The following is a 14,254-nucleotide window of genomic DNA, read 5'->3' on the forward strand; positions in this document are numbered from 1 at the left end:
TTACTGTAGGTCTGTGGACTGAAGACTATTACCCCCTTATTCATATAACTTTACGGGCCCGATTTAGTTAAATTATGTTTTATCCCTTTCTTACAAATACATAAGTCAAAATGGCAGATAAAGACAAACGATTCATAGCTAATTCATGAATAACGCTATTAGTCTTTACACTTCATTCGTCTGTGCCAGAATATTGCTGGCTTCTATCATCAGTTTTGCGATGATGAATCACGTACAGAGTATATTTGCCGAAACTTATACTTTGGCAAACCCTGGCCCACTATTGCTTTGTTTGGTATAATACTTAGTATTAATGGTGAAGTTAGCTGCGATATAGAAAAAAATAATGCCGATATGATTGAGAGGTGTGAAACTGTTCAAACCTCGACATAAATAGGTAAGTACTTTAATTACTGACAGGCGCGGTATTGATATTATATGCCTTATGTTATGACACGACTCGAGAAATTCAGTGGATAAATTAAAGATTTTTAAGCTAAAACTAAAGAAAATGAAATGAAATTGAAATCTTTATTTGTAAAAAAAATGGGTGCACATAAAGATCGACAGTCGTAGCGCTACGTCGTAGCTGATAACGTGGATTTCCCGGTATGTAGCGGAAATTCTTCGGAGAGGAAAAACGATAACATGTCGTTATTAGCGCAGAATGGGTTAAGTATTCCTCCACGAACTGAAGCATAATGCGCACTTCATCATAACTGGCCTTTGCGTTTATTACAGACGATTTATGCATTGTTGTTTAGACAACGGGTTTGGTGACTGTTAAGGCCGATGCGCGAGCGGCAGGACCTTCTACATTTTTGGTAGAGAAAGCTAATGACACCTGATGATGATGCTCATGCGTACTTACATTATTGGTAATTTAAATTTAAAATGTAATGTTCATTTCTCACGCTTATCGCACGGCATGTCACTAAAGGGTGCCAGTGTCACGGTTACTATCTAGTTTACTAACTAAGAGAGAGAAATGGGTAGACTAGATTCGTGCAAATAAAAAAAAACATTTAATTTAAGATAAAAAACTTAACTAAAATGGGTCGCAGGTTTGGTTTTATAAATTCACACAAAGATCCTATCCATTTTGCGGTTAGGTACTCTCGCCTGGGTTGTGCCGTCGGTGGTGTACGCGGGCGCCGCAATTGTGGACGACTGTACTTGGCTGCCCGGGCCTGATGAAGTGCTCGCCCTTCTACTGGCGAGAGTAGCGTTGGTGGTAGGTGTGGCTGCGGTGGATCCTCCACCCAAAATAGCAGACTGACTAGCGGTCCGCCGGACGGTATCGGCCTGACATTGACAGTCGGAACTGTCACTTTTTTGTTCTAACTGACATGCCGATGCCGTCCGGTGGACTATTAATCAGTGGGCCAATTAAAAATCTGATTGCGTTGTAAGCAGTGATAGGCTTATAACAGTAATAAACAAGAAAGTATAAAACAATATTTAAGCGCTAAAACAGCAATATATTTGCTATGAAAGGCAGAGTTTTTTTTTTTACCATTTAATATTTCCTATTTATCGTCATTTAATTACACTGTTAGCCGGATTTCTCCGGCAACTTAACTGACAGCGGAAGGTTTCCAATATAAATATATTATACACATATATGTATACAAAGTAATAGATCAGTAATATATCAGTTTAAATGCTGTAAACCTGTCTGTTGTGTTGCACGATGAATCTATTTACCACTCAGTATCAACTCCTATAATGTTTCCACAATATAACTTGAAAAATGTTTCGGCACTGTTTGTCTTCTCCGTAGTCCATTTATTGTATCTTTTGATGTAATGACTGTTTGTTGCCATAATAAAAAAAAAAAACAGAATCGTATCATACCAACACTTTGCTTTTCACGTCGATTGCGAAGAGAATAAACAGGAATTATATAAATTGTGAAATTCATGGTATTTACAGTATTCTGGTGAATTTTGAATATAAATTCCCAATCACCTAAATTTGCGGAAAAAATCCGGGAAGGCATAAATTCCAGGTTCGTTAGATATAAATATCGAAGCGAACGAGAAATACATTATCTACACAATATTCTTGTAAAGGCGTTAAATTAAGCTTTCTCAGATATTTTAAGTAGTATATTTTATCTGTACCCACAGACATTATATGTAGTAATTTGTTGTTCTTAAATTGCTTATTTTAGGTCTCAAAGGAAATAGCATTATATATATTTTAGCCCTAAAATACTCTTATGTTTGAACAAATGTTTGTACATAATTGATTATGTATGTATTCTCGTAGTTATACGCGTTCAATGAATGTTATTACTAATACCAGCACATTTTTTCTTTGAACACAAAATCTTAGATTATATTTTCCAATGAGATTCGTTTTCAAAGCGATCAGAAAATGGAAAACCAATTCCCACTTACTGGAAATAGGTGTTATAATTTTTTGCTTTGTCCTATATTCTTAAACCGTTTGAGGGAAATGAGATTTACTGTATTATCTATAGACAGTGTTTTTGTAAATGCACAGTGTGGTGAAGTTCTAAGTCGTGAAGGATAATATGTTAAACATATTAGCATTTTATTGCAGCTGAACACAAATTTGTTCATCATATAATATCGAAAAAAGAATAGAAACAGCATAAGTTGCTAAAAAATCTCATGCAGCGATCTTTAATAATTTAATATATTTATTTATTTAAACTTTATAGGACAAATTAAGAAAAATGTGCCTACTAATGGCGGTCTAATGCCAAAAGGAATTCTCTGCCAGTCAACCATTGGGTCAAACCTAGACATCTTGTTTGTTTATAATTTTGCTCCTTAGATCCCTCGAACATAATCACTAGCTATTTTATATTAAAATCATAATGCTATGGTATGCGGGTAACGATATAATGTATGTCAATAATAAATGAAAATTAGATTGATAGAATACTCTTTATTGGCACACCTCAGTAAAATATACAGCTTAAAGAAAAACGATTGATGTTAGAGGCAGACAACAGGCGGTCTTATCGCTAAACAGCGGTCTCTTCCAGACAACCTTTGGGTAGCGGAAACAAAACAATCAAAAAGAGTACGGACCATTACACATATAGACATGTTTTGTAAGTTTTTTCTATCAAGCCAACTTTAATCTTTCTAAGTTTTGGTTTGCCTGCTCTTGCAAGTTATATAATCTTGTTTCCGTGTTTTTATAACAATTGTTCTTGATTTAAACGAGTTAAAATTCAATACAAAATTGTAATTTTGCGTTAAAAGTAAGCGCCAAAGCATATTTTCAAGAATAACCCACTTCTGCCCTTTGCGTAACCATAACTTTTTCTCTTACATACAATATTCAACATATATTTGCAAAATACCAACCCTTTTCGCGTTTTGTGGACAGGATGTTCGAGTAGCCATTAACCCAATGGTACTTTGCTAAGCATTTTCAAACAGTCATTGGTACCTACTAAGCCGATTGTCACTGTTTGATAAACTTTGTATAGATGTATTTTATTGATTGCAAATAAAAGCTTTAAAACGTAAAAAACTAAATTAAAATATAAACTTAAAATTAAAGTATTACTAAAATGTGGTGTTTAGATGTGTTCATATCCACTCACATGATTCCAGCAACTAAGGTTTCAACATTTCGCACCTCTAAAATGATCGTTGCAACTCGAGTTGCGAACGGAGTGTATGCGGTTTTTTATTTCTTATCTGTGAAGGGCTGCACAGATATGGTGTAAACATTTATTAAAATACAGAATACCAACGTGACAATATTTAAAAAATGTTTCAACCACATAGACATAACCACAGTATTTTTTATCTATGTTACTTTGCTAGTTGTTCGGGAAAGTTGGAGTGTTAAAAGTGCCGCGTGTTTTAAAATGCCGTAAGTATTCAAATTTACATATTTCTGTTAGTATTATATATTAAATTACTCCGCGTTTATTGGTCTATTAGATTAAAACTATATTTTAGACCTACTTAATATTGATGACCATAAAATCTCACTTCAAACCAATAACTCTGTAGATTTTTGGCGTGTTTCCTATTTTAATGCCCTAGATTTCTATGATTACCAAATATATCTTGAGCAACCTATAGTCATTAAATAGTTCGATTATTAAATTACATTAATAAACAATAAAATGCATTAAATCACTGTGTATTATCCAGGATTAGCGAACAAACCATGTGACGGAAAATTTTAAGTACAAACACAGCAACTGTGGTTGCTTAAAGCATTTTGCACATCGTAAGGCATGTGGTACACTAGACGTTGCATACGCGTTTTGGGGTGTTTGTTACTACTTACTTATAATTTCTATTTACTAATATTTCTTATATATATTGCCCGGATTCTGGGGTAGCTTGCCGTTTTTCGTCTGACAGTGAATGTGTTAAAAGTTCCTATTTCTGTTGAACATCTGCACCGCGCGACTGTTGTGCTCCGCCCTAAATAGGTAGCCATCTTTGTTTTTGACATGGTGCAGGTCAGTTTGCCGGCCGCCGTGTTGTTTATTTATGTTTGTATTCAGTATAATTTCATGTGTTAATAGTTACTATTTGCTTATTGTGCTTAATTTGTTGTGAAGTGTATGTTATGGTGCATATATTATACGTGTTAGTGTAGTTATAAGTTAGTTCGGTTGTTGGTGATCGGCCGTTTTAAAAACACCAAAGTTTAGTAGGTATGTAAATACTCTTTTGTTATTTTAAGTTATAAAGCCACTATCATTGTCATAATTACATAAATTATGTATTTTATTTCAAGGTAATTAGTGTCTTAAACGGTTATTTACTATATTTTTGTACTTCAGTGTCTAAATTAGCCACAAAAAAATCACGAATATAGCACATAGTTACACGCCAGGTGGAGCAATTCGAAAGTTCCTTATCAGAATTTGAATCAGTTTTACTCTGCAATTTTATAGGTGAGCTATCAAGGTGTTTAGTATCAATTAAAAGCTTATTAGGCCTTCTTTAAATTTAATTTAAAAAAAAGATATGTTATCGATTTAGATTTTTTATTAAAAATAGTTTTCTACTATAACTCTGAAATTATTCCTTTGGGTAAACTTCGTGAATTTTTAATAATTATTTTTATTATAGCAGCAAATAGCTAAAGTAAAAAAATAAATTTCTTTGTTTCTTTACCATTATAAAACCGAAAGAATCATTCCAAATGCTTAAGCAGAAGCAAAGTTATCGATTTTTGAAGATATCACGACACTGTGCCGTCGTATCTGCGAAATGGCAGAGCAATTCAGGGCACCTTTCGTTAAAATCGAAATCATGTGAGTGGATAGTTCACTGTTGAGTGGTGTGCAAACTAATGTTGCACGACGAAGTTGGTAACGGGGTGGCAATGTTAGTGTATTTTAGAATTATAATTTTTGACTTTCAAACTATTTTTACGCAGCCTCTATTTGTTGTATATTCAATAGATATTTATTTCTTGGTTAAATTAAAAATTTATTTGGGCGAAGTTGGGCACCGACATATAAGTTAGGGTTCCCTAATTTCATATAATCTTCAACAAATTGCAACATTTATAACGAAGTTTGATGATATTGACTCCGCAATTATAGTTGGTGGAACAGGCTCTGTTCAGTACTTTTGTATATGTACGCACAAATACTACGTATTTTCGTTTATTATTTTCAAATCAATTAATACTTAATCGACTAGCATATTCTAAACAGGATAAACCTAAAACGGAACGCTTTTTTAAAAGCGCGCAACACCCAAGCTCGAGTGTTGCCATATACTCCTCTCAACGATCTTAAAATCGAAACGCGCTGTATCTGTGTAGGTGTGATCGTGATCAAACGCCTGCCTATCCTCCATAAAAAAAAAAAAAAATCTTTTAACATTAAAAAAATCTAGCCTTTGGAATTGGAAGGTGTCGTATGCTTAATTATTAGATCGTAGTTTGTTCCCAGACTTCGATAAAAGGGACATTGCTAATATATCATGTACGATGCGTAGTTGTGCCATGACAACTACGCCGTAACTTACCTATACCCCTGTTTTTCTGATGCGTAGTTAATGTAAGCTGATGCTTAATTGAAGTACAATTAGCATTGATCCTTTCAATTCTGTTCTATTGAAGTATATATTATGTACATTGAATGGGGCGGTAATTAGTTAAACTCTTAATTAAGTACCTACATAGTAAAACACGTCTAACTTTTTTTTTATTCTCCATATAATAAACCATTTTACGTAGATCTATGTAGGTTTTCACAATTCATACAAATTCCCGCTTAACCCTTTGAACGCCACGCGCCTGTTGAAGGTACGTGGCACGTCAATTTGCAATATTTTACCAGTTAGCTTAAAACATAAACACCTACTTGCAATAAATAACCAGGAGGAGCTTAACTCAGCGGATTCCTTAACACCAGTTAATCATGCTTACATCACAAAGGCTGTGATTTCAGGCAAACTATCCGTTCCTAGAATTAATAACTACTACGGGGATAGAACCCTTAGGAAAATAATTCCATACTTACTTAATAGTTTGCCTGAAGTCATAAGACTAAATTTAAATCTATATTAAAAATACATTTTCATACATTGTAGTCATAAATTAGCTTTAGTTATATAACTAGAGACTGGCGACCCCACAGTCAAACTCTGTTTGTTTTGTGAATACCACTATATTTTAATAAATAAAATAATAATAATAATCGTGTAGGTTGATATGGGCTGTAACCGCACCCGTTCGTTGACGTTTTTGACGGTCAAAAGTTTAAAGCGCGTTTTTAACGTGGTTCCTTCAGAATCTTTTTCAGTCTACCATACAGGGTCGAATTGACCCCGTGTCGCAATGAACGTGTTAAACTTACCCAACATCCTGATGATAGCCTTCCGAGACTTAGCCTGCCGCGTCTCTCCGTGCACTTGTCCGTTCAGCAGGCCCATTTTTGTCTTCTCTGACACCTTTGTTGACCTGAACAAAACGAAACTAGTTTGTTAATCTTAATAATCATCAACAAATCTATATGTACATATACCCCCTTATTCATAAACGTGTACTAAAGTTACGATGCCGCTAATAATCGTTTGTCCCTTTCCGACGTATTGGTATGATGGAAAGGGACAAACGATTTAATAATCGCTATATATTTAATAACCGCTAATGCGGAATTGTAAGTTTAGTACACGTTTATGTCATACAATACATTATATCAAATTAGTAGGAGGCATACGTGATAAAAATAATACAAATTCTAAGCTTTTATTCCAGGTATCCCACTAGCACCCTAGAATTTTTATTGCCACAGTTTCTTAACTCCATAAACAAGAAGTGAATCTATTTTAAACGACACACCAGCGCCATCTAGGCTTAATTTTGCGCGTATATCCTCATTAAGTTTCTGCGCGTATACGGTCGTTTCGGCGGTAGGAGCTTACGCGCACGTTACACTTCCCTATATTTGGTTTTTTATGAGCTTACACGCGCGTTAATTTTCCTTACTAGGTCTATACTAGCTAACACGCGCGTAGCCTAGCCTGAAACCGCCCTAATATCTCTTGGAATAACGAAAATCACATTCAAATAAATTGTTTTTTAAATCAGAATAAGGCAAACAGAATGCAAAGCAGCTTTCTAGAATTAATGCACAAAGGAATAATTTCTGTCTTGAAGATTTACCTACTTAGTTTCTACAGCTTTGCTGCAAGTAAACATAGTTATTTCAAAGTTATATGAATTTCTCTGGAGTTAAGAATGGAAAATAAGACATTTATGAGCAATATTTAAAAAGCTTGTATGAATATAAATAACGATTTATCATACAGGTGTCAAAAACCTACCGCTATCTTCGAGTAATCAATTATAAAGTTAGTTCGTAACTTTGGGCGTATCCTCATGAAAAACAGGTTCAAAATGAATATTTGTTTTTTTTTTAATAACGGTTTACAAAAGAATTTTGGTGCTGGGCTGACGAAGTCTTTTCCATCTTGCATAACGACCGCAACAGCCCGTAAAACAATTTGATATTTGGAATTCGTTGCGCCAGAATACGTTAAAGGCGCGTCAAGCCAGTCGGGCTAATATGGTGGGCTCTTTATCATTTGTCACCATTTCTGTCACGTTCTAACAAGTATGTAAGTGCGAAAGCGACGCATGGCATGACAGGTGATAAAAATGCGACCATGATACCGCTGCTGGAAATTAGAAGAGGATAAAATATATGGCGCGCCGCGCGAAACTAGCTGAAATGCTGTTCCCGTGGGTTTTTAATACCTTTTATAACAATTACTCTGAAAATATACTTATTATCATCACTAGTTGAGCTTTAAAAAAAATTGAAGACCTGATTCTCATAGATCCTGGTGTTTTTACGTTCTTTCAACTCAGAATCACTAGCATATTCATTCATGATGCTAATAAAATATGTCCCAAGAATTTGTATAAAAATTGTAGTTTTCACTACGTCACGCGCATATAAGTTAAAAAGTTTTCACAGTAAAACGTGACGTGATAGAACGAACAATTTGGGACAACTTTTTTTAATGGTAGGATGGTATTGTATTGTATACGGGCGATTTTCCGCAACTCGACGACTTGCGCCTATTTTGCGTGACAAAATAGGTAGGATGGAGAATGCTGTTAATTCTGAGTAGAATGAGCCCATAAATGTCACTTGTAAGAATCAGGTTTTCAATAATAATTTCAAAAAACGCTTAGTTATATTGTCCTAAAATAATACTGCTAGTCTGTTATGGTACACAGAGTATAATATACAACTGAAAATAAATGCCAACTTTAATCGTTTAAGATTTTGGAAGTGATCTACCCTTGCAATTTTTTAATATAAATTGGGTCAAAAACGAACTATTGTCTGGCAACATCCTCTATCAAATCCATAAATTGTTCTGAAAATAACAGATAACGTTGACGTTAGACCAGGTACTGAGACCTTCAAAGTTAATTCGTAAATGATGAGATATAGGTACTGTTTTGTTTAAACAGGAACAACTTTTATTAGGTTTGTCCGACTTTGTTGAGACAAACTTGTCTCAAAAGTAATTGGATCGCAAGTTCTAAAGCTCCTGAGCCGCGCTAAGTAAGTCTTTCCTTATTTCGAAATAAACACGTTATATATTTCATTACTTAGTTCTCTAGTCAAAGAAATCAACAGCAAACAATCTAGACCAAAAGTCAAAACGACAAATAACAAACTTGTGTTAAAGGAAACTTGAACCTAAAGTAAAGCTGTATAGGGCTCGTTTTACGAGAGATTTGAAGCAAAAGCGAACTAGAGAATTGCCCGTGACCTTGAGTTCCATAATGACTTCGTCGAAATCTCTTTCACACAAGTGATGACTTATTTACTTGTATACTAGATAGATCAAAATGGAGGAAAAAGTAGTTCTTTTTTCCTTCAAATTTATTATTTATTTGTAGTTGAACACTACACTTCTTTAATTTGGACACATTTAAGAATCAGGACCTCTTTCAATCCTTAAAATGTCCCAAGTTATTTATTTCCATTACGTTACCATTTTTATAGACTTTGTATGAATGACGCTAATGGAATGGAAGGATTGAAAAATGTATGGAAATTTGAGGACACTTTTTTTCTCCATTAAGAATCAAAAGAGCTCGTGATTTAGTAGAAATGGCAGAAAAAACCACATATTTTAAAAACAAAAACGTACAACTGTAAATAAAATTTAATGGTCCTGATACATCTTGGAGACTTAGCACGCGCGCTGTGAACGTGGACTACGCTAACGGAATTGTAGTGACGAAGTGTGGAAATGTCATAATTAACGTCAAATTTCTATGTAAATATGACGTGATCGGCGCAAAGTTAGGTTAGACAGACTCTACCTTTTTACGAATCATTATCAACTGAAATGGATGTCATGTACTAAAAAACAAGTTGCTGTTAAAATAAAATCTTGTTGCACACATTTCTATTGCTGTCTTCTTCTCTTTTGCATGTCTATCAAGTACTTCGTGAGACCTTTCTAATGAAAATTCTATGCTAACATGGAGCTGATCTGATGATGCAGTCGGAACGTAGCCAGGGAATCTCCTCGATGGAAGAACTCAAACTTATCGGGTTTAAGTTCATTAGAAAAGCCGTACTTGATAGAAATGCTTATGAAAAGTACAGTCTAGGTCCATGGGGTCCCAGTGCGCACAAGTTTTTTGCAGAAATCACGAAGCTTGTGGTTGACGTAACTGGTGACCAAAGAAGAGCTGGCGACTTCCTCGCACAACGTATCAGTATTGAGATACAACGAGGAAATGCTGCCAGCATCCATGGTACAATGCCTCAAGGGCCTATTTTAAATTTAAGCTAGTTGTGGTAATCCTCTGTATATACTTATACATTATGTTTACTGTTATTGTAAACAAAAAATGACTACTAAACCCCAGTCAGCAATAAAAGTATGTGTTACAATAGTTATTTGTTTTACAAGGGGGCAAAGTTGTTGTTTAACCGCTCGAGCTAATATTGATACACGAGCAAGCGAAAGATTCTTGAGCGTTGCGTGGGTTTCAAGACACGAGGATTAAACAAACTTTACCTCCAAGTGAAACACAATTTTTTTCAGCACACCAACTCGAGGAAAATGCTTACTATGCAATACCAAAAAATAAAACCAAATCAAATCCGAATGAAAAAAAACATTCAAAATCATCATTTAAAAGTCAATTTTACCAGTTAACATAAGGAAAAAACTCAAAATTGACATCTGATTACTTTGCCCTACGTGTGGATAAAATGTCACTTTCTCATTAGTTTTTAAACAAGCAAGAGGACCTTTACCAGTTGGTGTCGTGAAAAATCATTCTTGACAATAACTTGTAATCTTAATAAATTAAAATCTAATTTTGGACGACCGGTTTGGCCTAGTGGGTAGTGACCCTGCCTACGAAGCTGATGGTCCCGGGTTCAAATCCTGGTAAGGGCATGTATTTGTGTAATGAGCATGGATATTTGTTCTCGAGTCATGGGTGTTTTCTATGTATTTAAGTATTTATAAATATTTATATATTATATATATCGTTGTCTAAGTACCCTCAACACAAGCCTTATAGAGCTTACTGTGGGACTTAGTCAATTTGTATAATAAGGTCCTATAATATTTATTTATTTATTTACCTTTAATACCTTACGCTAAACCAAGTCTTCATTAATTAAAGTAGATAAATGATTCACCTAGATTCTCGATTAATCGTGTTCCTGAGAATTTAATTCGGCACCGGGTTCAACGGTATTAATTAATAGCTTAAGCAGATTTGATAGTAAGATGAAGAAAACCGTTTAAGTCGTTAGGTGAGTTGACCTAAATAGAAGCCTTTGTATAACTTTGCACCACGCTTTTTGTTTAATACCACAACCGTGGTAATACCAAATTTATCTGCTTAGTTTGTACATTAAAATCTAATTGGAAAGGGGCAGGGATAATTTGACTCCTTATAATAGTAAATACAGATCGTCTAAGCGACTTCTCTACTGACTTTGATGTGACACAGTGTACCACATCTGGGAATCGTTAGTAGTAGGATTTCCGCAGGCAACCCTGACATCATTGTATACGCTTCAACTGTTGTTTACTCTGAGAGTACGTCTGAATGTCTGTCAAGTTAGACCAGTTTGACAGCACTGGCTTCCCCCTATACCACTGTATTGGCAATAAAATTACCATCATTTTGATATATTATTCAAGCGTCAGGCAGACGAGTGCAATTATCGATATAAATACGGCAACCGTGTGGTTGCCGTATTTATATCCGTTATATTTCCGGTCACTATGATGAAAAAGATAGGCAACCCTAAATGTTCAATTTAATGTAATGTGTAATATTGAATTTATGTTGTACAAGTTGTATACTTAGTCCCATTGGAAGTCAGTGAATTAGAACAAAAAACAAAAATTTATTAAAATCAGCCTTGACCATATGTGACCGCGGCCGGCAAAACGTCCCATTTTGTCGCTTGCCATAAGGATGCCTTGACAGGTTATTCGTATAAAGATACAAGCAAATCTCGTCCTTTCGTCGTTCTTTAAGCAACTCTATTTATTTATGTTCAAGAACATATTTTCTTTCACAAAATATAAGTTATAAGCAGACATATAAGTGTGTGTGGCAAAATAAAGTGATTGACAAAAATGAAATATCGACATGTCTATTATCGATGTTACCTTGATGTTATAGATATTTTTTTATATTGTATAAGAAGATATTAGCTACCGCGGAATACAAAACACGTTCGATATCTTCTTTGATATACTGGTAGTTTTCTATTATTTTTGGCAGTGTATACTATAGTTTAAGTTAATTATTAAGTAGTAACTATATGTCATAGAAGTATGTACTGATTTATAATTAATTTGCAGTCTTGAAATTTCTCGGTAATTTACAGCAAGTAGAAGTTAGATCTTTTAATTATTAATCTATGACTGACTTATCGATAACAGATTTATCGATGTTTCATTTACTCAACCACTCGTTTGTGCCACAAAAACTTCTATGTCTGGTTATAAGTTTCAACCGTCAGGCAGATCGGTGAAGGTCGGCCATATATAACGTATCAGACTATAAGTTTTTTTACCTAAGCTTAAAACGCGGATAATGATTAAACATCTATCACGCTCATGTGTCATATCATAGTCATGTCATGTTCGTAACATGACATCGTGTTCTAGTTTTTCCGCTTGATACTTAATACCGAGAGCGTGCGAAATACGCCCTTGTCGAAAATGTAGGACATTTTCTAAGAGCCCGATTCAGATTGAATAACGTGTTACAGTACAGTCAGCGTCAAATACTTCGTAGCAGTCAAAGTAGCCAAATAGTTCGGTACACCATATATTTAGTATGGTTAAACGTGACTCATCATTAAACATAGCTAGTACTTCTTAAACTATGGTCCGACTACACCTGCGCGGCGGTCAGTCTTGCGTGTGCAGTACAACATCGCGTGGCGGGCGCTGTTCCGCCTGCCGCGCTGGTGCAGCGCGAGCGCCATGTTCGCGAGGGGGGGGGGGGGGAGGGGGGAGGCGGGCTGGGACGCGCTGCTGCGTGCGAAAAGCGCCACCGCCAGATAGGCAATCTACGCCTCCTCCAACACGCTACTGTCGGCGGTGAGAGAGTGGGACGCTAGCCCGCTGCACGAGCGCTGGAGGGGCTACCACAAGCCTATCGTAACGGGATCGGGGTGACCTGGGACACAGGCCCTTGTTGGAATTTTAATTTAATATAATAATTATTATTATTTATTTATTATAGACAACATAATGGTCCACATCATTGTTAGTTTTGAACTTAATCTACATGTAATAATATATTGTTATGTAAATTTTATGATGCAATTTTATTTTATTATGTAATGTAATTGTATGATGTGTAAATGTATATGGAAATAATTTTCTGGACTAAATTAATTTCATTCATTCATTCATTAAGCGTACTATTAATTAACAATTTAGGTAAAAGTATCATTATTTATGTAATGGGGAGTTAAATATCAGAACTATTAATTGGTCATCGAAGAGCTGGTGGCTTCCTCGCACAACGTATCAGTATTGCGATACAACGAAGAAATGCCCCCAGCATCCTTGGTACAATGCCTCAAGGGTCTGTTTTTGTTGGAAGGAATGCAAATCATAACGCCTGAAAATATTGTAGAGCAAACACGCATCAACGCACTGATGCATGTACACAAATGTCAGTCCCTTCTAGCGCCGATACGTGACACGACATAATCGAATCTTATGTACTTGCTTATTTTTTATTGTAATAAACTTAGTTAAACAAGTTAATCGCGTTAATTATTTACAACAGGTTATGGGCCGTCCCTGCCTGATATAGTTTTTGAAAAGTATAGTGTAATAAAATAATAGTGAACACAAAAGTAAAATTAACATAACCTCACTTGCCGCGTAAAAAAAACTAAGTTCTTTTTCAGCTCAAATCTTTAAATATTTGATAAAATGATGGCTACAAACACATTATCAATACAAAAATTAACTGGAAGAGATAATTTTACAACATGGAAGTTTGCAATGGAAGCGTATTTGCAACATGAAGAGTTGTATGAAAGTGTCATTACTGCAGATTATAGTGACAAGAAAAAAGATACGAAAGCGAGATCTAAAATAATACTCGCGATCGAGCCACAATTATATGTACATGTGCAAGAAGCAACCACAGCAAAACAGGTATGGGACAATTTGTGCAAAGCGTTTGAAGACTCCGGTTTACTAAGGAAAGTTGGGCTACTGAAAGATTTGATAAA

The 14,254-nt window shown here is 35.2% G+C and overlaps 1 protein-coding gene across 1 annotated transcript in view; it reads right to left on the reverse strand.

The window, feature by feature from the left end:
* LOC133525076 (neuropeptides capa receptor-like) overlaps positions 1 to 14,254 on the reverse strand; it is a 267,296-nt gene that overhangs the window by 108,648 nt on the left and 144,394 nt on the right. Inside the window, exon 5 of the mRNA XM_061861307.1 lies at positions 6,833 to 6,936. Coding sequence (XP_061717291.1) covers positions 6,833 to 6,936 — 104 coding nt within the window. The remainder of the gene's footprint in view (positions 1 to 6,832; positions 6,937 to 14,254) is intronic.

The sequence above is a fragment of the Cydia pomonella genome, chromosome 14, assembly GCF_033807575.1.
Source record: "Cydia pomonella isolate Wapato2018A chromosome 14, ilCydPomo1, whole genome shotgun sequence".
Lineage (NCBI taxonomy): Eukaryota > Metazoa > Arthropoda > Insecta > Lepidoptera > Tortricidae > Cydia > Cydia pomonella.